At 44.1% G+C, this 27,772-nt stretch overlaps 1 protein-coding gene across 4 annotated transcripts in view; it reads left to right on the top strand.

The window, feature by feature from the left end:
- Positions 1-27,772, top strand: part of KIF16B (kinesin family member 16B) — a 290,601-nt gene that overhangs the window by 16,002 nt on the left and 246,827 nt on the right. For all 4 annotated transcript variants that reach the window (XR_006386154.1, XM_044263478.1, XM_044263477.1 and 1 more), the window contains exons 2-3: positions 21,646-21,715; positions 23,961-24,074. Coding sequence is in view for 3 of the 4 variants with exons in the window: in XM_044263478.1 (XP_044119413.1) it covers positions 21,646-21,715; positions 23,961-24,074 (184 nt within the window). In the remaining variant the exon portion in view is untranslated. The remainder of the gene's footprint in view (positions 1-21,645; positions 21,716-23,960; positions 24,075-27,772) is intronic.

Genomic DNA, 27,772 nt, shown 5'->3' with positions numbered 1-27,772 from the left:
CGGAGGCTTTTGTGGTGGTTTCTGCTTTTGCTGTCTTTTGCCTTTTTCCTTTTCTTCTGCTCTGCCTTTTGAGAGGCAGCTACCACGAATCAGTCCTAGATACATCTGATTTATTTTCTGTACTGTATTCCTTAGCCTTTCCAGCAGGTTTGTAGTTCTCGATGTGCCATTTCTTATTCATTTATTCGTTCCTTCATTCAGCAGACATTCAGTGCTTTCCGTATACGAGAAACTGCTTTCCTTGTGTGTCAGCTTTTCCTTGGAGGGACACCTTTGGTTGGTTCCTTGATTAAATTAGTGAGGCAGAGATTGCCCTGTCCATAAACGCACACTTGCCCACAGTCCTCATACAGGGGAGGCGTGGATGCGGAAGGGCAGGTAAATTGGGTGGTCCTCAGGCTGCTTTCTGCCTTTGCTCCTAAGTACCTGCTTGGTTTCCTAAAGGATGCCTCAGTCTTCTGAGCTCTTCTTTCCTCATTTGTTATGGTGGGGATAGTAATACCTTATTCATAAGGTTATTTTGACAGCTGCAGAGTGCTTGTACCCTGCTGTAGAGCAGGCACCATCAGTCCTAACTTATAATTTTCTCTTGCACCTCTTGGGATTTCACACGGATATCGTGATGGTGATGCACAATGTTACATAGCTCAGTAATGAATGGACAAAGTCCACTAGTCACCAAGCATTGCGTTCTGCTGTGTAGATAATAAAGTACAGTAGGTATTCAGAGAAAGGAAGGTCAGTGTGAGCTCAAGTCTGCAGGTAAGGCATTATGGCTGGAATTGAACTTGGAGGTCTGACTAGGCTTAGCTTTGTGAAGAGCAGATGTTTTCATGGTGATTTTGACATTTATCTACCTACTGAGCTATTATTGAGCCCTTTCCTTTGGTCAGAGATGATTGAGGGTGTGATTCCTACTCTCTAGTAGCTCTTGATGTAGGGTGGGCAACAGAAACAAAGGGAGCCTCCCAAGTTCTCCAGGAGATGATGATGTATTCAACGCATGATGAGTGAGGGTGGGAGTGGGGCTCCTTCTGAGGGCTGGGAAGAATACCCCAGAGGAGGCTACCACCACTGAGGGTATGTGCCAGGTCTTGTGCTGGACCAGGAGTTCTCTAATTCCTACAGTCTTCAGAATTTTTGAGGACCCCCCAAAATTTGTGGGTTACATCAGTCTGTGGTTTTCCACATTACGAATTAAAACAGAAAATTATAAAACATAGGAATATGTACGTAAGCATACATTGCCTTAGCCATCGGAATGATTCATCACACGTCTTCTAGCTTCTGGAAGACTCCACCGTGTACTTGTGAGAGAATGAGAGTGAAGAAGGCAGATAACATTCTGGTGTAATGATGTATATACTTGTCCTTTCCGAGCCCCCATCATCATTCCAGGCTGCTGGTTTGCATGGTGGGGATGTGCTGGCGCATAATACAGGCACAGTCTGTGCCTTTGTTGGACCAGCTCCTGTGGTGCTGTGTACGGAAGCTTGCGGTTAGGGGCACAATCTAATTCCGACTCGGGGCATCAGGGAAGGTCTTGTGGGGGAGAACCATCTCAGCTAGATTGGAAGTGGGCATTAGCCAGGAACAAGGAGTGTAGCAGGTGGAGGGAACAGCGTGCGGGAGGCCCAGAGGCCTCATTTGCAGAGCTGAAGGAACTTCTGATGGCTGTGTGTTAATAATGCATTTGCTACGGCAATACCGGCAGTTTGCTTTCTCTGCAGCTTCGGCTCGATGTGATTTTATCCACTCGTTTGTTGTCAGAGGCACACACGGCTGTTCTCAATCCCCTTCCCCATGTGACTTGTAGGAAGTTAAGGGCCTTGTTTCTTTGCACTTGTGTTCAAGAGCTTCCTGTTTCAAGTGCTGAACTGGGTTTGTGAAGCTTTGAAAATGCAAATGGAGCAGAGCCCTGAAGCGTGAGGGGGCTCAGTGTGTCAGAGAATGGAGCCTGACTTAGAAAGCGTAATTAATCATAAAAGGACGGAAAGGTGCTACTTCAGAGTTGAAGACTTGAGTGAAACCGAAGTAAAACCGCACGTTTGATGTCATCGTGTGATCGTAGACTGAGGCCTCGGCTGGGGCTCAGTGAGTGTCCGTGTCCTGCATGCTAGCTCTAGCCCCCTTCTCCCTCCTCTGAAATGAGGTCCAAGTCAGAGGTGCAGGTATTACACCAGGTGCCACTGGAGCCTGCCTTCGCCCTCATATAGCAGTTGGAGGAGGGGCCTGCTTTATTGTGCATAGACTGTTGGGTCAGCTGAGCCCCAGAAATGAGGCCAGACCTGTTTTGCTCTCTCCCTCTGTGTTACTTCAAAGAGCATCATGATATCAGAGGCCTTTCTTACCTCAGGCCCTTCTGGCTTGATGACAAGGTTATTTCTTTTATTTCTGCATAAATCGTGGTAGTGTATTCAGTGTGAAGGAGTCTGGGGTGCATCTGCTAACACTGCCCCAGCCGTGCAGCTCTGGAGACTGGTGGCGTTACTGTTCAAAAGTTGCCTACCGTTACTGTTCAAAAGTTGCCTACCGTGAGGGTCTTAGGAGGTGGAAATCCTGGCAAGGAGTTGGAAGGATTGAAAATTAAGGTGTAGTTTATGCCTTAAAGACAGAAGGAAATGAGACAGAAAGCCCCTCACTGGTGGTTTCTTTAAGAAAGCCTAAGGAAGAAATTAGAAAACCTTATTTGCTCCTGGCTGGCTTAAATCCCGTTTTTTTTTTTTTTTGTTGTTGTTGTTGTTAAAAGTCAGCTTGATTGGTTTCATCACATCAACATCTGCCAGCATTGTCACTGCTCTTGTCCCTAGAGGCGCCTTGGGTGGGCAAAGATAAGAATCCAACAAAAAACACCTGAAGTTTGAGAAGCCACAATATGATTCTTTAGATTTGCTACCAATTAGTCATCTTAAAAAGTTTTTTTTTTTTTTCTTCCCTGTTTGAGGCTTAACCCCGTCTCTGAAGTCTCTCAGTTTCCTGTGGGGGGTCTCAGTTCCCATGTCTGGGGAGCTTTGGGAGAGCCACTGAGCTGTGTGGGCTTCGGGGGGGAGGCCCTCATCAACTCCCCTTCTGCTGTCCTGTGGAGTGTAGTCACAGGAGTGCCGTGTCCTCTCATATTGCAGGACAATTCAGAAACTCAGAGTTGCACAGACTGATTTTTAAAGTATTGACAACTAATTAAACTATTCTAGAACACAGGGTGCACCAGTACTAGCCTTGGATTGCTGCTGAAAAACATCGGGTTTAGAATGAATTTTTAAAATTCCTCTCCTACATCAAAATAACAAGCTCCTGCACAGCGAATAAAACAATCAACAGAACTAAAAGGCAGCTTACTGGATAGGAAGAGATATTTACAAATGAAATTTCTGATAAAGGGTCAGTATCCAATTTATATAACTCAACACCAAAAATACAAATAATCCAAAATGGGCAAAAGGCATGGACAGACATTTCTCCAAGGAAGGCATACAGATGGCCAACAGACACAGGAAAAGATGTTCAACATTACTTACCATCAGGGAAAGGCAAACCAAAACCACAAGGAGATACCACATGATACCTGCCAAAATGACTAATATCAAAAAGACAGGAAATAACAATTGTTGACAAACATGTGGAGAAAAAGGAGCACTTGTGCACTGTTGGTGGGAATGCAAATTGGTGCAGCCACACTGTGGACAACAGTATGGGGGTTCCTCAAAAAATTAAAAATAGAATTACCATATGATCCAGTAATCCCACTACTGGGTCTTTACCCGAAGAAAATGAAAACATTATTCAGAAAGTTACATGGACCCCTCTGTTAATATCAGCATTATTTATACTGGCCAACATAGGAAAGCAGCCACAGTGTCCATAGTAAGACAGATGAACAAAGATGTGGTTACATATATACACAATGGAGTATTCCTGAGCCATAAAAAGAATGAAATCTTACCATTTGCAACAACGTGGATGGTTCTAGAGAATAAGGCTAAGTGGAATCCATCAGAGAAAGACAAATACCATATGATTTCACTCGTGTAGAATTTAAGAAACAAAACAAATGAACAAAGAAAAGAGACAAAACAAAAACCAGACTTTTAACTATAGAGAATAAACAGATGGTTGCCAGAGGGGAGGTGGGTGAGGGGATGTGAAATAGGTGATGGCGATTAAGAGTACACATATCATCACGAGCACTGAGTAAAATATAGAATTGTTGAATCACTGTATTGTACACCTGGAACTATTATAGCACTATATGTCAATTACACTGGAATTAAAAAAAAAAAGTCTTTCTCCTTTATTTGCTTTATTTAAAACTCTTTGCTTCAGAACATTCCTGCATTACAGGTGTTTCCAGTATTTGGGGGAGCTGTTGTCTTTGAGTGCTCTTGGCTTGGCCCACTGTTGCGTCGTAAGCATCCTTGAGTTTCACTATAATGCCGAGAGATGCTGGTCCTTCCTGTATTGCCGCGAAGACCAAGAAGGAGATGTCTTGGGTGGAGATGAGGCGCCTCAAAGATGCAACCCCAAAGTGGTTTCTGCAAACAGTGCTGGTAATGCTAAGGACAGCAACTGCTTCTGCGTAAGCGTGTCGTTCACTGTGTGCTTTGACTCTCTGGCTTGGTGGTCATCCACAAATTGGTCAGTTAGAGATGTAGAATGTGAACCTGGCTCTTTGGACTGCAAAACTCTGGGCTACATTGCTCTGATTGTGTGCACTCTGCATGCCTCGGCTCAAAGGCGTTTTCTTCTTTGCTGAGGGTTTTGGTAACCTGTTTGGTCTTTCTCTCTGTCACCTGGTCTCCTGCAGGTCCATGGTCATGGTTTGTGTTCTCCTTTGGGCTTTGCTAGTGACGGCTGATTGTTGGGGAGGCCCTGGTTGTCCCTCTGAGACATTTAATGGCGGAAGTGAGAAACCAGGAGTTTAGGATACTGGCTTCACATCTCCACTGATGGCTTCCCACCCCAGAGAGTGGATTTAACTGGGATGGGGTTCAGCCGGGCAGCAGGAATTTTACAGCCCCTGGGAGACTCGTGTGTGCAGCAAAGCTGGGCAGCTCCTGGGTTGGGAGTCCTAGCTGGGAGTGTGGTTACTAGTGACGCCCAGCAGCCAGACGCCCAGGATGATGTCCGTGTGCTTGCTTTCCGTTGATGCCTGACCTTTTCTAGGTAATGGCAAAATGAAAATCTGCTTGGAGTGTGGCTCCTTCCTCTGTATTGTTTCTTTGCTCCTGTGTGTTGCATCACGACTCAGAAGCTACAGATGTGGCATAGCATCTTCCGTGTCTGACCAGCATGAAAAAGAGCGAGAGCCAGGGCAGGCAGGGAGCAGCTCTTCATCAAGCCCGCCAGTGTTTAGGCACTGGGAAAGGCAGTGTGACTCGGCTGGGTGTTCCAAGAAGATCCTGGAAAAGAACTGTCTGGTGACCGACCTGACCCGCTTGTCTCCCAGTATACAAAATGTGGCTGCTGCTTTAGGCAGTGATTGGACTTCCTTTTTGGATGACTTCATTTTATTTACCATGTCAACCAATATCAGATCTCTCCTTGGTCTGGCCTCCCATGCCTGGGGTGGGGTGGGCCACTCATCCAACCCCAAATGGCCTCGATTTTAAGAGGCTGTTTGCTCCCACCCGTGTGGGGCGATCGTGGGCCGTTGAAGGGCAAGAGCTATGATCATACATCTCTATCCCCGAGAGCCTCGTACAGGGGAGACCCCTGTGTGTATCCACTGATCTACTCTTGCCCCTAGCCACTGTTGCTCTCTTAAACACACAAGCGAGCATTGCAAGCTTGCCCATGGGGAGGGAGGGGTGGGGCTGCTGGGCAGGAAGGACAGCGTGCATTTCCTGCCTTCTGATTGAACATTCTGTATATAGGCAGAATAAGTGGACATCTTTCACAAGTATTTAAAAATAAGTGAAAGAATTTTGGTGTTTCTGATTTTTTTTTTTTTTTTAAATAAACTGTGGCCTCTGGATTATGTTGATGAAGATAAAGCATTTCGTAAATAAATCCTTCGAAGATCAACTCTGGTGGTTCTTCATCTTTTAAAGATATGGCTAGAAAATTTGGCAAAATGTGTTTTCCAGATTCCCTCCATTTCCATTCATTGTGGGGAAGCCCTGGAAAGGTTGTTAACAGATCTGCCCACTAGAATGTTAGCTCCTGGAGGACAGGGCTTTGCATGGGTTCTGTTCACCAGTGTGTGTCAGTGCCTCACACAGCACAGGCATGGTAAGCACTTGCTGACTCCTGGATGGATCTTGGGTTTGTGATGGAGGTGAACTCACTGATTGTTGGCTCTGTGCCTGGCCTTGTGTTGCCTGCTTTCTTCTAGTACATTTTTTGGCAAATAAATGATATATCAGGGTAGCTCAGCCCCCACAGCCTTGCACAATCAGTACTTTTAAGCCACTGTGTGTGATAGGTGAGGGAACCAGGGCTTGGCAAAGTTAAATCAGGTGCCAGAGTCACTAAAGATTTCAACCTGGGTCCCCAAAGGCCAGTGCTTTCCTGCGCAATTATGAAACCACTTTCTTGGCAACATCAGAAGCCGGCCTTGCATCTTATTCTACTCTGACTTGAAGTGAAGTCTTTTGAAGAAAAAAGTCTTGCAATTTAGTATTTTGAAGGATACCTTTTTCCGATCTGGTATATTTAGCTGGCAATGTTGTAAAAGGAATCAATCTTCTTTTTACAAGCTATTGTATTTTTTTTTTTTTTCAAAAGCTGTCACTGAGAACATTTTTCTAAAATGGAGATAAATCTGGAAGGAGGGTTGTAGTGATGATGTGGGGAAAGAGCAGAGAAAACTCATTTCTTTGTGTTCCATGGTGCTGCCACATGAAAGGAAGCTACCTTTGGACATTAAATAGTTGGCTTAACATCTGAATGCAGGAAATCAAGAGGAAGTATTAGTAAAGGTCTCCATGTTTACACTTAATGCCATTCCATTTAAACTGCCACTCTTCTTTTATGAACGTATTGCTTCTGTGTTTTGGAGAAGTGTATTGAAGACGTTTGGACATATGCACATCCTTATTTTTCCTCTCACCTGTGATTCAGAAGAGACCCAAGTTCCTTCTGCCTCGGTCCTGGAGTCAGAGCACAGCTGTGGGTCTTTGGGAAGAGCTGAGCTTCGTTTCTGCCTTTGGAGTTAACAGCTGCCAGGTTAACGGATGTGTGTAGGGAAAACACATTTGCACTTAAAAATATATAATAGGCCTTGAAGCATTAGCTTCCTTTTAGTGCTTGAAATTGAAGAGTAGTATCTTGTTTTCAATTCAGCTGTTTCATTCATTCTTCCATTGCTTGTTTTTTCATTCATCCAGGGGCTTTCTGTATGTGAGGGTAGTGCTAGGTATTGTGGGATATGTGGTAAGTAAGGCGTTATCTCTGCCCTGAGGAAGCGACTGGATTGGTAGAGAAGACAAACAGGTAGGCACCCAACAATAAATAGGTAGAGGTAGAAACGGATGTGGTGTGTTGTGGAACATCACACAGAAGATGTGTGTTAGGCACTATCTCATAGATGTGGTGTGGTATGGAATCTCAGATAGAAGATACTGGCTACGAGGAATTTGGGAAGGCTTCCTGGAGGAGGAAACATCTTTTTTAAAAGCTTTGAAGGAAAAGTGAGATGGAGGAGAAAAGTACATTCCAGACCGAGGAAACAGCATGAAGGTTGTTGTTAGTCCTGGAAGAAGGAACAGTTTGGAATGGGATGAGGTTTGGATGGTGCAGATGTGTGGGTGATGAGGCTGGATGGGATTCTTATGCCCCCGATGAAGCGTCTCATGGGGTAGGTACCTTCCACCATGTTTAGAGAGTACTCTTGGTGTGGATGGCTCACATGTGCTGACTGGCCTGTCATGTTCCCATGGGAGCCCAAGCCTACCTAACTCCACTTTCAAGGGGAGGTAGCTGAAATCAAGTTTGGGGTTCTCGCTTTGCACACAGCCTGCAGCCATTCACTGTGGCTCGGGAGTGTTGACTCCTTACTTAATTCTTTAACTTTCCACAGTGCTGACTCTAGTCACAACTTTGAGCAAGTCCCTTAACCTTCTGGGGCCTCACCTTCTCTCCGTGTGAGTCAAAGTTGTACACAAGGTCTCCTGCTCTCCCTTGAGTCCATCCTCTTCTTGTCAAGTGTTCCATTTCTCTGAGCCAAGAGCCTCAGCTTGACTTTCAAGCCCTTTACCATTTTGGCCCCCAGCAGTCCTCCCTGCAGAGTATCCAGAATTCCCTGCAAAGTGTCATTATCATCTTTAGTCTCCAGCAAAATTTAGTTTTTTATGGGGGCGCCTGGGTGGCTCAGTGGGTTAAGCCGCTGCCTTCAGCTCAGGTCATGATCTCAGGGTCCTGGGATCGAGTTCCGCATCAGGCTCTCTGCTCGGCAGGGAGCCTGCTTCCCTCTCTCTCTCTGTCTACTTGTGATCTCTCTCTGTCAAATAAATAAATAAAATCTTTAAAAAGAAAAAAAAGAAAATTTAGTTCTTAATGCTTTTGAGCTTGAATTTTGTAGTGCATGAAATTCTTCAGGTCTCTACTGGTTTTTCTCAACTGGGCCAGGGTTCTGTAACAGAATTAAGTTATTCCTAATGCCCAGAGTTAGGCATCCACTCACTGAAGAGAAATTAATTCATTTCTTTTCTGTGCTTCTAGAATGATACTAGTTATGTACTGTCCTTAGGAGCATTGAGAAAATAGTTACTCAGTATATGTGCATAATCTTTTTCTTCCCTTCTTCCTTTCTATTTAACTGCAAATTAGATTCTGGTTTTCACGCTGCTTTGCTACTTGCTCTTTCTTCCCACTTACCCGTGTTTTTCAATGACTGGTGTTTCCCATGTCCAGAAGAGAAGCCCTGGTTGGAAGCCAGCAGTGATAGCCTTAAAGGCATAATCCAAATCTGGAGTTGTGTTGTGGAATTGGGGACGTGTGGGTTGGGCTCCCTTCAGAGGAAGGGATGAGAACACTTAGTGAAACGCCATTTTGGAAGGAGCGAAGGGGAGCTAAGCTTCCTCACTGGTCCAGTGTCTCAGCTTCTTTTCTCTACTCTTGCCCCTCTGGAGCCTATGCACAGCAGCTAGAGGGAGCATTTAAAAATGCCAAGTGCGATTTTTGCCATCCCCTGCCCTTCCACCTTCCCGTGTCTGTGGCCTATCACATCTCTCTCTGTCAGAGTCCAGAGTCCGGGAAGGCCTGATGTAATTTCCCCCTGGCTTTTCGGACCTCATGTCCCATTTGCTCGGCCCCCTCTTTTCTGCAGTCATGCTGGTCTCTTGCTTTCCTCCTCCTCAAACCTCAAACCTTGGACTGGTTCCTGCCCCAGGGTTTTTGTCCTGCTGTTCTGTTTGCCTGGAATGCCCCTCCCAGATCTTTGCCTGGCCCTTGGCCTCCCTGCAGTCAGGCCTTTGCTCCCACGGTACTGCCTTGGAAAGGTCTTTACTGGCCACTTGCCTCCCACTGCCTCTGTCCTCAGTTCTCTGCCGTGATACCCTTTCAGGGCTTTGTAGCACTTACCAGTATCTGAAATGGCATTGTGTGTACTTTGTTCCTCCCCTGTCCCTAAAATGCAGACTGCAGAACTCTTGTCTGTATCATTTACCTCCTTTCCCCCACACCCAGAGTATTGTCTGGCATGAAAGGTACTCAGTAAATATTTGAAGACTGAATGAGTGCATAAATCTCTTTGTAGGGGCGGGGTGGGCCAGACAAGCTTTTGTCAGCCTTTACCGCCACCTTCTCAGGGACAGTCCTGCCCGCCTCAAGGCTGCTAATCTGTACTGAGACAGTTCTGGCGGTTAGGCTATCCTTCCTTCTGCTGGAAACAAAAGTACTAGGACACTGGGCTTCTTGCCCAGTAGCTCCCACTCATGGCTCTGTTGGAGAACTGGGGTGGCAGCTGCCACGGTCAGCATACTCTACACATGGATTTGAGGGGACTTGGGGTGGTGGGCCCTGTGCTCCCCCACCCTGCCCCCCAGATCTTCCTCTGCTGAATGGTGTTGCCCAGCCCGGCCTTCAGGGTCAGCCCCACAGGGCTCAAGGTTATGCCTCTTTGCCAGGCTGCCCGCAGCCCCGGGACTGTTCCATGCGGACTGGCCACTGAAGGCCATCGTGGCCCCAGCTGAAGGGCCTGTGGGCTCAGCTGAGGCAGTGCTGGGGGCCTGTGTCACAGATCCATGGTCTTCTCTGGCTGTTCCTGCTTTCTTTGCCCTTCTCCAGGTATCCACCCCAAGGGTGCTCCTAATGAACACCCTGTTTGCTAAACTCCCTCACAGTGCCTCTCCGGGACCCCAACCTGCAGCAGCTGGCTCATTGTTTAATCTTCTTAGGTTTCTTACACCCTCTCCAAACCAGGGAAGGTAAGGGAAGGTAAGGCTTCATAGCCTCCTCCTGCTTTGGCAGGGTCGGTGGGGGATTTCGTTGAGCACAGGACGCTCCTAGCATCTGAGACTGTGACAGCACTGCTGTCCCTGGCTCGTCCATGGTGGCAGTCCACAGGGAGTGGCATGGGGGCTCTGCAGACTTTTCACTGGCCGCTGCTCGAGGCTGGTGCCACTGACCTCTGGCTGGCGGCCATGTGCTGAAGTGTGTTCTGAGGAGCTGACATGAAGTCTGGGTGATTGCCTGAGAAACCCACTCCAGATTTTTTTTCACCATCTGTCTCCCCTGGATCTTCTCCAGAAACTGAGCTGAAGGCTTTTATGATTTCCTGGAGAGCAAGTGAGAGTAGTCAGTGGATGCCCAGAACCAGCCAGAAGGGTTAAGTAAGGAGAAGCTGGTTGCAAGAGACTAGCCCTCCCTGACTTTGTTTCCACACTTAGACATAGGCGAGGGGACTTGTACTTATGGAGCCTCTGCTGCTGCATTGGGTACTGAGGGTGCCGGTGAAGGTGAGGACTCCGCTCACTCGCTATCTGGGCTTGAGGAAGGGAGGTGAACCCCTTTGCATCTGAGGGGAAGAGCCTGCTTTGGTGCACAGCTCAGCTCAGAGGTGGTGGGTCCGGGGTAGCAAGTGACAGTAAAGTGTGAGTAGATCGCATGTGACTTTTAGGATATAGTTCTACTAAAAGTCACGTGTTTATCGTGACTTTTTCGCATTAAGTAGCGAATGCATGTGGAGAAACTCATGTTTAATTGGGTGTCCTGTGTTTTATATGGAGCCCTAATAAAAGGGAAAAGAGACATGTCATTGGGTAGAGCAGAGGGACTGAGCAATTCATTGAGAGAAGGACATCAGAATACAGTATACCTCTGTTTTCAGATACTGTACAAGATCTACTCATACTGCTAACAGGTTCCTCTTTTTTTTTTTTTTTTTAAAAGATTTTATTTATTTATTTGAGAGAGAGAGACAGTGAGAGGGAGCATGAGCGAGGAGAAGGTCAGAGAGCGAAGCAGACTCCCCATGGAGCTGGGAGCCCGATGCGGGACTCAATCCCGGGACTCCAGGATCACGCCCTGAGTCGAAGGCAGTCGTCCAACCAACTGAGCCACCCAGGCGTCCCTAACAGGTTCCTCTTTATCCTTCCAGAAATGTTCAGAAATGTTTTGCACTTCTGGAAGCATATAAGCGCATATTCTTTATGCTTTGTTTATCTACTTAACTACAGACTGGATCATGGTCTGCATGCCGATGCTGGTTCTTTCTCCTACTTAACAGTGTTCCTTGGACTTCTTTCCATAGTGGTACCCATGGAGGTCACACGTTCTTTTAAAAAATGGCTTTTTATTTTTATTTTTGCCACTGAGTGTCCTGCCACCAAAGTAAAAGTAGTTAAATATTAGTTCCTACTATGTAAGTTTGGCTTTTTTATTTTTGAAGTTTGGTGGATATACAGTATTATGTTAATTTTGGGTGTCCAACTTAGTGATTCTGCAATTATATACAAAGTATGTGAATTTTAAGGTGAATTTGGGGGATACCAATTTACTTCAGAACTTGGGGTGAATAAGCTATTCTTTAGAATCTGCTTAGATAATGCTTGGTTTGGAGATCTCAGTACCACCCAGTCAGGAGTGACCAAACACCATCAACTGAGCAACTGGAATCCATTTGAATTGCTGAATAATTTAAAACCATTTTCAAAATTATTGAATTAACATAGGGTTTTATTTTTTTTTCCTGATAAGCTTACTCCTTCGCACAAATCTGAGAGCTGACACAATTCTTCTCTTTTTCTGATTGGGCATTTTACTCTTTTCCATTCCTTCCTCCCTCTCCCTCCCCCCAGTATTGATCTATAACTCAGTCTACTTACTCCAGCTGGTTCGTTTGTAGCATCTTATGATCTAGTTTCCAGACCTTTCAAATAAATTACTCATTTATATGAAGGAACCATAATTGACTTTTCGGTTGAGAAACCCAATTCACCAAAGTGGCTCGGGAGAGGCATAGTTCATTTTGCTCTATTATCAAATCAATGTTCAAATAATATTTTAAGATTATTTATTTTCCTCAATATGAGAAAAATGTCAGGATTTATTTCCCATGTTTCTTAAATGTCAGAGGAAATTGACCTGAGCTGGGGGAACTCTCCGTGCCTGGCGTTTTTCAGTTTTCAGCCCAAGGATTAAGAGACAAAGCACTGAGCACTGATTGCGATTATTGCCCTTGTGCTCAGTGGACTCAGGTCGTGGAGTATGAACGAAGCTGGTTCTTGCTTCTCCGGGACTTGCTAGACTAATTGGAGAGGTGATGTCCTCAAGGTTGAGACCCATGTGATTGGGAGGAACTAGGCTGGTGTATGAAGGGAAATTGTTTCTGAAGTTTTATCAAGGGTGGGTGATTCAGATTAGACCAGAGACAAGCTTTGCTTTGGAATATGGATAGGGATTGGATGGCATCACAGCCTGTGGGAGAGCAAGAACCAAGAACGGTGTAGGAACTCATAGGGAGGCTGGCATTAAGTAGCGAATGCATGTAGAGAAGACTAGGCTGGGGTTAAGAGGCAGTTTTTAACTTTCAGTCAGCCTATCACATTCAGCAACCATTGGATGGGCACCTCAAAGTTGCAGGTGCTATGCTAGGGTCTGGGGCTATAAACCCAGATGGGTAGAGTCCTTACTTTGAAGAAGTTTGGAGTCTGGTGGTGAAGACAGGGAGGAGGACCTTCTGACTAAGGGTTGGGATGGAGGGCTCAGTGAAGGTTCTCCAGATGGGCGAGATCTGAGCGGGGTCTGGTTGGATGGCTGGGAGTGGGCCAGGCCAGGATAAGGGGATGGGATGGATACAGTGTTGAATGATGACATTAGCTGGGGTCAGAGCAGGAAGGACTTTGTATACTGTCGGGAGTTGGATTTTATCCTAGAGCCTTTGAGAAGTCACTGAAGGAGTTAAAGTGCCTGGGTTTGAAGAGTCCAGCTGACAGCAGGGTAGAGTGTGGGTGGGAAGGGACAAGGCTGGAGGCAAAGATACTGGAGAGGTGTGCGGCCCCTGCTGGGACAGTGTCTGGAGCAGGGAGATGTGGCATGTGGCCCGGATCGGTAGACGAGCTATCGATTGCACAGGATTAAGTAACTGACTGTTGGCTGTGGGGATGAAGGAGTGGGAGATAAGGCTGTCAGTGGAGTGTCACATGGACCCTGAAGTCATCTCTGGTAGTTAAAGGCTCCATGGTGAAGTGAAGTCTGTGGGTAGTAGTCTGTCTCCAGTGGACAAGGGGCTGAGCGGGATTGATGAGCAGGGTGTGGAGAGAAAGAGGGGACTGGAGCCTGCCTTCTTCTTTCTTTCATCTCTGGAATATCTGGAAGTTGACAACTCTCCTGGAATCTACAACCAGTGAAAACACTGTCATCATTTAATAATTCTGACCATCATAAGCCCTTTGGGGAGATTACAGTGGCTTTTCCATGGGTATTTTCAGTAACTACAGTGAAATTTGCTCTGTATGGCCTAAAATATGCTCTATATGGCCTAGCATTTTAATTATAAATGCTAATACTTTCGGAGGAAAGATACACCTTTCTCCTATAGTTTTAGTTTTTAGGCCCAAGAAGGAAGCAATCTAGGAAATTGTTGCATGTGAAATTTCCTTTCTGGAACAGATGGCCTCCGCATTAATCTTGATGACTTGTGATTATTATTTTTTTTAAAAAAGTTTATCACAAATTATTTTTGAAATCCCAAGTAATTCAGAGTGACCACCACTGAGGCCTCTGTTGATTTTCCAGCAGAGCTGCCCCAGTTTTAAGATTAAGCAGGATTGCGCCTTAAGATGAACTAACTTTCAAGATCTTCAGAGAAGAAAAGCATTGCTTCTGTCTGTGCTTTTCTTGGGCTAAAATCTTATTGCAGAAAACTCTACTTTCAAAATTAACACAGCAGTAACACAGTATAAAGTACCTGCCTATTTTAAAATCTTCGAGAATGTTTTCTTGTAAGAAACTATTTAGCCCATAATCAGCATGAAGCGTACACAGTATGTGGTCCAGGATATGAAGGTTTCCAGATAGAATTCTGTTCTCCAGTACTCCTGCCGCTGGGACGTCACTCAGTCATCACGATTAACAGTGCCGAATGACCGTTCCCTTTAAGAAAACATCCTCACATGTGGCTGTCCCCTGCAACTGTGAAGGGATCCATTTCAGGCATATCTGGTATACTTTTAAATCTCTTTACGTAGTCCCGAGCCTCTGTGAAAGAACTGCCTAATTTAAGCAAGGGCACTGGAGGAAAATTCCCGCTTTCCCAGCAAAGATCCCGTGTTAAGACTGTAAGAGGTTTGGGGCGCCTGGGTAGCTTAGTCGGTTAAACATCTGCCTTCGGCTCAGATCATGATCTGGTGTCCTGGGATTGAGCCCCACTTGGACTCCCTGCTCAGTGGGGATCCTGCTTCTCCCTCTCCCAATGCCCTTCCCCCTGCTTGTGCACTCCCTTGCTTGCTCCTGCTCTCTGTCAAATAAATAAGTAAAATCTTAAAAAAAAAAAAAAAAAAAAGACTATAAGAAGTTTGACATTACAAGTGAGAGATCTGGTGTGGTTTTGACAGGCAGAAACTGCCTTGTAGGAACATTAATACTTAGATTTTAAAACCTTTTCCAGGTAGCCCTGACTGCAGTTTCTGACTGAGTGACATTCAGCCTTCCATCCAGTCCCTGGATTTACAGTGATTTCCATGTCAATAGCCTTTTGCTCCTGCAGGCTTTTTAACTGCTGCAAGAGAGATATGGATCTCAGGTTGTTGGCAATAAATATTTGGAATTTTGATAAGACTCAGACTCATCAATATGTGTTTTTGGCCCTTGAGCCATTTCCATCAGTCACCAGACTTCATACTGAGTGTCCCACCCCTGACTGTGTTTTATTTGTGACTTTTGCGACAAATTCACAGGGTTTTCCATTGGCTGGGTTCATTAGATGGTTAAGGACATCAGGCTCCACCATGGCACTCAGATTATCTACATTAGACACAGAAATATGTTCTTTGCCTTCTCTCAGGAGGGTATCTAGCAAACCAGAGTTGTAGAAACTGGCGTAAATGTCACCATGACCTGGGGTACCAGGCTTCTGTGTTCTCCCCTGAGTAAGATACATTCTTTGCTGCAGGCAATCAGGATTCTTTTTCCTTTTTTTCTTTTAAAGATTTTATTTATTTATTTGACAGAGAGAGACGGGGGGGGGGGGGGGGGGGGGAGGGAAGCAGGCCTGCTGCTGAAGGGTAACTCCATCCCAGTACCCTGGGATCATGACCTGAGCCAAAGGCAGACACTTAACGACTGAGCCAACCAGGTATCCCAGCAATCAGGATTCTTTATTAATGTTTGGGTACCTGCTTTGATTAATAATGTAGATTTTTCACATGAAATGTTTGGTTTTTCTCTGGTATTTATTTTTGTATCTTCATTTGTATTAAGAGAGCTCATTAGTTCATTAGAATAAGAGGAACATTTGTATTGTAGATTTTGTTCAGACACTTAGTTTGCTGAATGATTCCATCTAAAAAGGTGTTTTCATTTTGTACACCTGTCTGACCTTTTGGGCTTTTGCAGCCCATGCTGGTCCTCAAACTGCCATTGAGTTTTACAACCACCAGCCAGTTCAGCACAGAAGATAAATATTATTAGGTAAGTCCTGGCCCTCATCTCTTCATAATGCTGCATCGAATCTTCTGGAGGTCTCTGGATTTTTCCCCAATCCACAGAAGGTCCCTTTTCTTGCAAAAATCTGTGAAATAGCTTCTGAAAATCCAGTAAGGTATTTCTTTAGTGTGCTTAAACTCAGGTGATGGTGCTCTGGTATTTTTTCTAGTTCCTTCTTCAAAGATCATTCCAGCTCTTTTTGAATGACTTTTTGAAACTGAGAAGCATCATCCTGAGCCACAGCTCTGCTAAGATCTTTCTGAGTCATGCTTCTGTTTCCATAACTGGCTCCTCCTTTCTTCTCTTACTCTCTGGGTTTTTTACGATTCTGTCCCCTGGCCATTTTCTCCCTCAGTTATTCCCTAACCCTGACTATTTTTAAGAATGACTTCAAACTGTTGGTGGCAACCTCACCCTGACATTGGGAAACAGTCTGGAGATAGAAAGGGCTAGAAGCTGATGGGTTTGCTGTGTGCTGGGAATGAGGTCATCTGGATGTCATAACACTCAGATGACTTCTTAGGTAGGCCCCAGTAAATCAGACACTTGTTGTTTTTGTTCAGAAGCCACTGTACAATTTATGAGCCAAGAGTAAAGACAGTGTCAGCTGATGTAGGTTGTACCCATATTCTGCCATGTGACTTTACAAAAAAACCTTAAAGGTCAAAGTACAAGGGTAGTAAGTTTCCCAGTGCACAAAGTAGGTAACTCATTAGAGTAAATGTAAGGCCAGTAATCACTCTGTCAGATTGATAGTGTCAGCACAGTGCTTTCCAAGCTTTCCTGTTCATTGGAGTCTTGAAGGGCTCTTGTTACAGTGCAGGTTCCCCCTCAGTAGGTCTGTGTTGGGGCTTGAGATCCCTCCTTTCTAATGAGCCTTGGGGCTACCAATGCTGTTGGTTCCTGGGCTGCATTTTGAGTCACAGGGGTCTGAGCTGGAGCACCTGTCTTTTTGGGGCCCATAGCTCTTTGAGAAAGTGAAGAAAGCTATAGACCCCAAGAACAGTGAACCTGCCACCTTCCCCCTCCTGCTGCCACATCACAGTGCAGATGATTTCAAGGTTGTGAACCCTTTGAAACCTACCCAGCATCTCAGGTTTCAGAAATGGCTCATAGATGCTCATAGGACATAATGGTCTTCCAGTTGATGTCTTCGTTAGTATTTTTATAGAGTGGATGTTCATTTCAAACTCCAAGGGAGATACTGCCGTGGCTACCCATACGGAAGAATAAATGATCATACAGAGGGACCTTTATAAGATATAAGGCTGTGAGTCTTGGAATTACTTTGTCTCTGACTTCCTGCATGAGCGGTGGACACAGTGTAGGTCGCATTTCCTTCATGTCTTATAAGTCAGAATTGACAAGTCGTGTGAGCACCTGTTGGAGTCCCTTCTGATCTTCCACCCCTGGTTGATTGTGTGCTCCCAGCAGGTATTTGTTGCTAACAGGGGTTTTAAAGCAAAAGATCTAGACAGGTTAAGGACAGAGAAATGACCCACATGGGAATGGGAGGGATTGAGATGTGGCAGCTTGTTGTGTTAATGAAACTGTGTAGTCCTCTCACTGTGGGCAGGACCTGCTTTTGGTAGTTGCACGCTAAAGAAAGGGGTAATTTTGTGAAGTATTTATTTTACAGCCGCATGAACATGTGTCCCCAAGGCAGTTCTCACTTTTGGGTCCAAAATGGACCTGCCCAAGATCTGGGCACTGAGCACATGGTTGGTGGGGGGAGTTCATTTATGTGCCTTTTAAGTTACTGGTCTGTTCATGACCTATATTTCTTCATACTGGCTTGGAAAAGTTAAATCAGGCTATAGTAATCCATTATAGTTCTTTAATGGTGTTTGCAACATACTGTTTGGGCTTCATTGTTCTGGCTGGTATTTATTCTGCCTCTTCATCCTGGGGTTGCCAGGACACCTGGTTCCCCCACCTTGGGATTATTTTAAGGAAATCTCAGACCTCATATTATTGCATTTATAAATATTTCAATGTGTGTCTCTAAAAAGTTAAGACTTAAAAAAAAATCATCATGAAACCATTATCATACCAAAAATGGCAGTAATAGATCTTTAATACCAATTTGTATTTAGTCAGTGTTAAGATTTCTCTAGATATCTTGTAATTTCTAAAAGTGGCTTTTTTTCTGTTTGCACTGAAATCCATTGGCTGATAGGTCTTTTTCTTTAAAAAAAATTTTTTTTTTTTTTAGGATTTTATTTATTTATCTGTCAGAGAGCGAGAACACAAACAGGGGGAGCAGCAGGCAGAGCGAAAAGCAGGCTCCCTGCCGAGCAAGGAGCTTGATATGGGACTGGATCCCAGGAACCCAGGATCATGACCCGAGCTAAAGGCAGATGCTTAACCGACTGAGCCACCCAGGTGTCCTTGGCTGATAGGCTGATAGATCTTGGGCAGGTCCAAGTTCTCACTTGGACTGCCTTGGGGACACATGTTCATGTGGCCTTTTTTCAATCTATAAGTTCCACTTCCCTCTTTATACTCCTTGCAGTTTATTAGTCTTGTTATTGAAGGCTGGGTCACTTACCTGCTGCCCTTCCCAGAAGCTGGATTTTGCAGACTGTGTCTCTGGCATTGTCTGATGTGTTCCCCCTGCTCCCTGTATTTCCTGGCATTCACTGTCCGTCAGCTCTAGGTCAGAGTCTGCCCTTTTCCTTGGGCCAGGGACAAGATTTCTGCAGCAGAGGTGTTCGTGTTTCAGTTTCACTGGACAGCATATCTGGTTGTCTCCTGGTGGAGTTAGCAGCCGTTGATGGGCATTCCCTGGAGCCATGAATTCATCAGAGTTGCAAAGTGCTGACATTCTAATTCTTTTGCTTCTTCTTCATTTATTAGGTAGAATACTCTAAAAAGAGGAGCTTTCCCAAACAACTATTTGGTTAAACTTAAAAACACTTGACTGTTTAGGAAATGCTTGAGTCTTCCCTTTTATTTACTAGGTTTTTGTTTTGTTTTGTTTTGTTTTTAAGATTTTATTTCTTTTGGGCACCTGGGTGGCTCAGTGGGGTAAAGCCTCTGCCTTTGGCTCAGGTCACGATCTCGGGGTCGTGGGATGGAGCCCTGCATAGGGCTCTCTGCTCAGCGGGGAGCTTGCTCCCCAACCCCCCCTCCTGCCGCCTGCTTCTCTGCCTACTTGTGATCTCTGTCTGTATCAAATAAACAAATAAAATCTTAAAAAAAAAAAAAGAGTCTATGCTTAACCGACTGAGCCACCTGGGTGCCCCTATTCACTAGTTTTTAAAATAATGGGGTGACTTTTTTTGATTTTCCAAAGGGCACCATTCAGTTTTTACTTTTTTCATTATGAGTTCATAAGTTGATGCATATTTCAAATGATTCAGGTTGGTGCATATTTCAAATTCTTTCTGCTGCTCAGATGTGGCTGGTGGGAACTTAGTTCAGGTTGGCTCCTGAGTCCTTTTGACGTAGCTCTTGTATTGATATTTCTTAACTGTGTAACACAACTAAGGGCCTTAAAACCCCTAAACTGCCAATTTAGGGGCTTATAACAACATCTATTACCTCACTGTTTCTGTGAGTCAGGATTGGGGTGGGGTTTATTGGGTCTTCTCACCCACTCAGGGTCTATCAAGGGTGTAGTCCTGGGCCTTCCAGCCTGGCTAGGGGGGGGCACTCCTAGGCTCACCCAGGTGGCTGCTGGCTCTCTGCTCTTTGTCTCTGGGTGAGTCTCTGCTGAAGTCTTGCAGTGTGGTACCTGGCTGTCCTCATTGCCAGTACCCTGAGAGATACACACACAGGAGTGCCAGCAAATCAGAAATCTGAATCTTCCTGTAATCCCAACTCGGAAGCATCAGACTATCACTTTGGGGGCCTTAGTGTTGTAGTCATTAGAAGTGAGTTGCTAGATCTAGCCCACTCCCCCGGGGCAAGGGATCACATAGGGTCTCAGATACTAGGAAGGCAGGGATCACCAGGAGCAGTGTGAGAAGTTGCCTAAGGACAATTTGGACAAACTAACTTTTGATATGGAGGCTTCCTGCTTTCTTGTGTGATGAGATAGTTCAAATATTTGTTTTGAGTCATCCTCCAGGTAGCTCTGACTCTAAATGGGAATTTAGAGACTATAATTTGGGCATAAGATTCTAGGCCTTTTCAGAGGACAAAGCTAGGGAGTACTTTCTTTTCCTTTTTCAATTTCAGATAAAGTTTATGCTAGTTCCTTTCAGATTCAGGACTACAGAGTTTTTAACTTGACTTCATCCATCTTGTGTTTTATCTCTGTTCATCCAAACCCCTTGGTTCTCAAGGCCACCACCATAATTACTGAGGTTGTCCCATAGTACACAAACAGAAATTTCTGAATGACAGTGCTTGCTTTACTGGCAAAAATCTGATTAGTGAAAGTGCTTTAAGACTTCTTTACAGTTTTTTTCCTCCTTGGGCTCTACCCCACTGCATTCTACAGTCAGAGTTCAGCATCTAGTCAAAACTGACATTGTCTCGCACCATGTGGTGCCAGAGCCCAGTTAGGTTCACTTGCCTCAGCTTATTTTTGTGTCTTAGGTCCTTTTATTTTAATTTTTGTTTTTCTCTTATTTTATTTTTTAACACTAGACATACGACCTACACTTCAGGCTTTTCTTTTCTTTCTTTCTTTTTTTTTTAACACTGATGTGTTTCAGGTCACTTTAAATAACAATCTTGTTTTATTTTTTGTGTAAATTATTGTGGTCATTCTAGAGATGATCTATAGATCAAGATCCTTTGTAGAAATCTAGTGTCTGTCTCTGTCTCCTCCACTCCGCTTTCTTCTTTTTCCGTAGTTGGCCTTTTGAAAAATATGTAGGCTGTTGTTTTTGTTTTTAAGTAGAAGTGGTAGCATTCTCTGTAGACTTCTCTCCATTTTGTGTTCCCCCCTTAACAATAGCATATCCTGACTACCACCCCCTAGCAGTATACGGAAACTGTCCTCAGTCCTGTGTCAGTGACAAACCACTCCACTGTGTGGATACGTGTCATTTATTCTCGTGAACTCTACTTCTTAGGAGTTCTGTGGATTTGCAGTTCTGCAGTTTTCCAGGAACTGGAAAGTTTCTGAATGCTTGTGGAAAGAAGATGAGGGGAAGGGGCAGTGCCCTGGATGCTTCTAGAAGCAGTACCTGTTTGTGACCATTCACACCAGTTTTTCTTCTTGGTTCTCACCCTGGGTGAAGGGGAGGTGTCAGTCTTTTTGTAACCAGGTAACAGGGGAAAAAAAAAAAAAAGCATGGCTTCTTTCATGAGTCACACAGCCTTCCACAGTTTCTGTCATTTAATTTACACTCCTTTTGGCTCACAGTTAGAAATTCTTCCAGGTTTTGAGAACACACTATTTGTCAGTCTTTAAATTTTTTGATGGTGGCATCTGTTTTGTGTGTCTTTGTGTTTATATTAGTAAGGATTTGGGAGGAGTGGGACCACAGATTGTGCTTCATATGACATTTAAAAACAAACCCCCATATGTAAAAAGTAAATAAAACAAATGTTTTCCAAACAATCTTTTCTCTCCTAACTAGTACTGAATTATTTGTGTTGCAGGGAAAAGGACTTGGAAGCCAAATTCATTATTCAAATGGAGAAAAGCAAAACAACAATCACAAACTTAAAGGCAAGTAGCAACCTGGCCTTGCTCCGAGCGCCTCCAGTTTGTTTTATTGTCAGAATGATCTGTTGGTAAATGAAACACATCTGCCATTTCCTTTCCCCTCCTTCTCAGTTCAACTAGCCACATCAGCTTGCACTTGGCTAGGGATCATCCGTGAAGCAAAGGGTGTTGCTCTGTCTCCTCTTCTATCACTGGTTTCATTTGACCTCAGTCCTAGTATGTGAGCTCATGGGTTTAACTCAGACTCAACATTGTTATCCTGTATCCTGTGGTAGATCCTTAGCTTGGCGATTGGCTGAATTCTGTGAATCATTAAGTGTTGGCCCTAGATTGGTTTCCATTCTTAATGAAAATAATCATATTTTGTAAACTTTGCAAGAGGAGCTTGTGTTATTATTCAAAACTCAGGGGATGAAAGATTTTTAAAAAAGATTTTTTTTTTTCTGAAAAAGATACTTGAAAAAACCCAGAATTTTCTAGGATGGCATGTTCTTCCTTTTGCAGGTTAAATATCCTATTTTTTCCCCCTTTGGTCAGTGAATTTTTTTAAGGAATAGTTTTTACTTGGGGGGACGGATAAGAGTGTAAAATTAATAATAATAAATCATGTGCTTTATGGACTCAACCCCTTTGTCCTCCTATGTTTGTCACTAACTTACAGGTTTGGGTTTCTGAGGCCTGCTGCTCCATGGCCAAGTGCAGATCAATCTCTAATTGGATTTCTGTTAATTTGTGGCTCAAGGGACTGGATGCTTTGAAACCCAGTCTCATGGTAGTGCCACTTGATCTCCAGTGGTAGAAGCTGGGGAACGCTCCTATCTTCCAATTGGGCTGTGCTCTGGATGATTTGATAGGCTTCCTTTGCAGCCCTAGTGTCCCTTTGCCTGAGGCATTCTCTAGTGAAATGTCTGTCTGTCTTCTCTGACCACAATCCTTGTACCTTCTAGCTCTGTCTAGCCCTACTTGGCTTTCCCTCCTTTGACCTACCACATCTTCCCCCATTTCTGCCAGTCATCACTTGGCTGTTGCCTCCTGTTACTTACATTTGCTTTGCTTTGCTTCATGTATCTGTGTGCTCACACTGCTTTGGTAAAAGCTTAATCATTAAAAGATTATATTTACCGAAACAGAACAAAGAGACCCTTGGCTCTGGATGCATCTCTTCTTGATGTGTTATTGAATCTATTTTCCTTGATTATTCTGTTGCCTTTTGACAAAGTTTTACAAACATTTCCTCATCTGATACAATGAAACTGATGTCCAAATTTTTAACATTTTAATAATAAGAACCATAGGAATTATTTATTTATAGGATCTGAATTATGTTGGAAAATATGGTGCTCATTAAATTTTTTAGCGTGTGTCCAGGGAACTTTGTGAAACTTTAGTGGCTTGTGGTGATTTTTAAACATGGTTTTTGGTTGAATTTAGGTATATAGCAAGGTAGTCAAGCTACACGGACATGTGCAATAAACTCATTATAGAATAGGTCCTAGGAGAATCTAGTCTGTTAGAAGTGGCAGCAGTTACTTCTGGATATAGTGCCCAAGGGGTAGCTTCATGGAAGAGAGGCATCTGACCTGGAGTTTTTAGTGGGGCTGCCAAACTACATAACTTTTTTTTTTTTTTTTAAAGATTTTATTTATTTGTTTGACAGAGAGAGATCACAAGTAGGCAGAGCAGCAGTTAGAGGGGGAAGCAGGCTCCCTGCTGAGCAGAGAGCCCGATGCAGGGCTCCATCCCAGGACCCTGAGATTATGACCTGAGCTGAAGGCAGAGGCTTAATCCACTGAACCACCCAGATGCCCCCAAACTGTATAACTTTGAGGGGCTCTAGTCACATCACAATCCATGTGATTAGCACCCCCTAGAGTCCTGCAGACCCCAACTCTGGTGGTTTCAAGTGGAGGGAACAGTAAAAAGTATTGAAGCTAGGGGAAAAATACGAGTCTGGCTGGAGTGTTGGGTTTGTATGAGAGAATCATGATAAAAACTCCAGAAAAGTAGCCTTCTGTCATAGCCTAGGGAGCCTGGATTGCTGGAAGGAGTTCAGGATCGATCAGTCGACCGACCGACCTACCTACCTACCTACCCAGGGCATGGTCAGGAGGAAGTAAATGCTTTTTAGAGTGTAAATATGAAAAATGGTGATCATTGTATATTTCTAATGAACTTTTCTTTTCTCGAATTGGATAGATCATTTAGCTGTGAGTGCTTTTACATTATTATCATAATCCTTTCCCTGTAGATACCAGAAGGAGGGACTGGGGACTCAGGAAGAGAACGGACCAAGACCTTCACCTATGACTTCTCTTTTTATTCTGCTGATCCGAAAAGTCCAAATTATGTCTCACAGGAGATGGTATGATATTTTCATAATCTTTATTTTGATTTCATTTTGAGAAGAACTCTTTAAAACATCTTGCTCATTTTTGGGGAATATAATTTATATAAAATTTGCCTCTGTTAACTTGGCTTTGTTTGTTACATTGCACCATTTTTATCTTAATTAAGCCTGAGAAGAATTCAGTCCACACAAAGTTGATTTTGTTTTTCACTTCTGAGCATGATGATCATAACCTTTTTTTTCCCCCAAAACTTGGACATGACTACAGTTTTGAAGGTGCTTGGCAAATAAAGCAATATGGAGGCACCATTTGTATATTGCTAAGTCTGGCAGACAAGCCACTCAGCTCTGAGTCTCGCCACGAGGCAGAGTTTTAGGAGTTGGAGTTCAAACCCAAGTCCCATTTGCTGTGAGTGGACCACTGTAGGATCATTATAGGATTCTAGAAAGAAGGATCCTAGAAGGATCTCTCCCCCCAACCCCCAGACATTTTCTAGAATCTAGACTATAGATGAAGTTTGTGGAAGAAACCTGTGCTATATATAGGCTTTTATTTTCTAAAATGTGGATGTGATATGGGCATAGAGGAACAGACCCAAAGCTCCTTGTGGGAACCCATTGCATGTGAGCAGGGCAAGGGCATGTCCCTGGAACCAGCTGGATGTTTGAGCAGAGCAGAGTTATGGGGAAGCACCAGTGAGAGAGGAGGATTATGGGCTTCTTCCTGGCTTGTTCACAGCTTCTTTAAATATATTGCTTCAGGCCTGATGTCTTATTACCAGGATAAGAATTCCTGTTTTGCCTGCTCTGGGTTATAATCCATGGGGTGGCACCTTAAAGTGGTATTCTTGTCTAGTTGCTTGCAACTTGGTGTGTCCATGTATGAGAAACACCGCATTGCCTGGTAGGTGTTAAAAATGCAAAATCTTGACTGAAAAAATTTCAGACCCACTGAATCACACTGAATTTTTAGCAGGTTCCCAGGTCATTTGCACACACCTCGACATCTGAGAAGTACAGTTGGCTAGGAAATAGTTTATGGAAGTGATTGGCTTTACTGAAGCAATGTAAATGTTGGTGTTAAGATGTAGACAATTTAGAGGAATTGTTCAAAGGAGATGGTGGAGTGACTGTATCCAGAACACGTGGATTCAGTGTCAGGGTAAAATAGAAAGGATGACAGCAATAAGAATGAGAGCCACAAAGAGAGAGAGTTGCCTAGTATGAAAGAGGGACCAGCCATTAATGTTGCCTGAGTTTGCTTTGGAGTTTACAGCTGTGCTTGGCACTCACATACCCTGTCTCCCTTGATTCTCACAAGACCAGATTTAACTTTAGCACTCTGTTTTTCTTTGTCAAAGAGACTCAGTGAGCTTAAATAACTCGCTTAAGCTCATAGATCTAATCGACTTAATAGTAGCAGAGTTGGGGTCCTGGGGCTGAGGTGTAGGTCAGTGGAGATGCCACTGGAAGGTCTTTAGGACATAAGAGTAAAGGGTTGGTTTGTTCTAAATGATAGATAGGACAGCCCTGTTGATGAATAAATGGATAAGTGAGTAGTGTTAAAAACCAAAATTCAGTCAAGTAAATTTAAAGATCTAATTGGCTTTTATTCATCGATTCATGAATCCTACAGCATCCCATCCAGCAAGGAGGAAGGAGCTTCAAAGAGCTGTACCAAATGGAAGGATTTTATAGGCAGAAATAGGGCCAGACAAGTAGCAAAGGAGAAGAAAGGATTGATTTTGGCAACATCATCTTTCCCCCCCAGGGGAAGAGTAGAGGGTGTTAGTAGGTGGATCACCTCATCTTCCTTTGGGGGATCGAGAGGGCCCATGTGACAGATTACTGCATCAGTGCTGACCAGAAAATTCCTGATGGACCAGTTAAGACTACATATCCGGGGGAGGTTGAAATTGCAATTAGGTCAGTCAGGTTTTGAACCCCGGTTTTGTGACGTGGCCTAGTCACACAATAATAATAAGTAACTCCATTTTGGGCTTGTGGTTTTCTTTTTTAACAGCGGTGCAGAAGACTTTGCTGTTGAAGTAGCTGATTAATCAGCATTGGTAGCTAAGAGCGTGGTGAGGAATAGAATGTTACAGGTACTGGAATCCAGATTTTGGTTTTAATAGTGGAATAGGAATGAGGTGGCTGGTGTGAGGGATTTTGTTAAGGGAAAAGCCAGTTCATTCTATAGTCTTCAGGCTGTCTTCCACAGAGGACGGACGAAGAGCTGTGAAGTTTCCACTTCTAATTTACCCAACGAGCGGCTGGATTTTCCTCGTTATTTAACTTGAGTTGGAGGCCTTTTGGGAATGGAGGGCTGTGTGGAGGGAAAGTCCACAGTGGGAGCAACAAGAGCGGTGTGTGACAGCAGGGCCTGGCACACTGGAGATGCTCAGTAAGCATTTGCTGACTGACAGAACTCGTTTACAGATGGTGGTTAATTTACAGGAACAGATGACATTTCCTGGTTCTACACGAGTCAGGATCAGGGAAGCAGGAACAAGTTTAGCTTTTTTGGAAATTAAAAATAAATGCTCTGGGTTTAAAAATAATTTTTGTTTGTGAAAACCTTCTAACTGATAGGAATAATTTCCATGCTTCAGGTGGATACATAGTAGCGTCTCTTCTCAGGTGTTTTGGGTTTTTCAACTTTATTTATATGGTTATAGATAAATAACCTGACATTGTTCCATTAAATTACAAAACTAAAAAAGTAGGAGTTGTGTTAGTAAATACTACTTTCTAGCAGGATCACATGTTAATAAAATCAGCATAGATACAGAAAAATACCGTGTTTTTTTTTTTTTTTAAACACTCTATTAAGAGGGGTCATCTTCCCTCACCCCTAATGTTAAAAAGAGCTTCAGTTTTGACTATTGATTAAAGTTTTCATGCTGCCTCATCTGGCACAGGATTTCAGCTCTCAGGTCGTATCCCAGCTATTGACAGGGGAAAATGCAAGCTTAGCATGATAGTTGGTCGTCTTCTCCTTCTCATCTGAATATAAAGGCATGTTGAGAAAATGTATCATGCCTGTTACTATAGTTCAACTCAAGTTTCCTTTACCATTAAACGAATACCAAATAAGATGACCAGCAATATTTCTTACAAATTAATTTTAGATTTAGAAAAAAAATCACTGCGTGATTTAAGTCTATACTCACATAAATTAAAGACCATTAAATAAGGTCTAATTTTCCTCATGGTTCTTCAAAACTCCAAAGGGAGGCTTTGATCTCACACAGCCTGTTCCTTGATTCAACCCTGGAGTAACTTGAAACCTTCAATCTCCTTGTTGACAAGCTGCATGGGTGAGTCTTTTGTTTTAACAGTGCCCTCTTGTGGGCAGTTTCCCTCAAGTGAGGCCCTGTGATGCCTTGGAGGACCTGGAAATCAGCTTGAAAATCTGTGCTGAGGCAAGTAGCAAGGGGAATTTTGGGTCACCTGGCCAGGTGAGGATCGCAGCAGGGTTTCTGATGCCAGTGGGGGAAGGCAGGTCGTAGGTCTCACAAAGCAGCCCTTCCCTCCCCACCTTGCTTTGACTGGGGATGCTAAACAAGTCCTTCCTGGGAGCCGCAGTGGGGTAGCCTGTTTTCCTTGCCAAGAACCCTGAAGATGTGGGCAGTGTCCTGCTGCTTCTCTGGGTCCTGAGCCAACTTTGGGTGGGTTACTTGAAGCTGAGACTGAGCCTGGCCTGGGTCTCA

The sequence above is a fragment of the Neovison vison genome, chromosome 8 (genome assembly GCF_020171115.1).
Source record: "Neovison vison isolate M4711 chromosome 8, ASM_NN_V1, whole genome shotgun sequence".
Classification (NCBI taxonomy): domain Eukaryota; kingdom Metazoa; phylum Chordata; class Mammalia; order Carnivora; family Mustelidae; genus Neogale; species Neogale vison.
The sequence above is the reverse complement of the archived record's forward strand: the minus strand, read 5'-3'. Positions and strand labels throughout refer to the sequence as shown.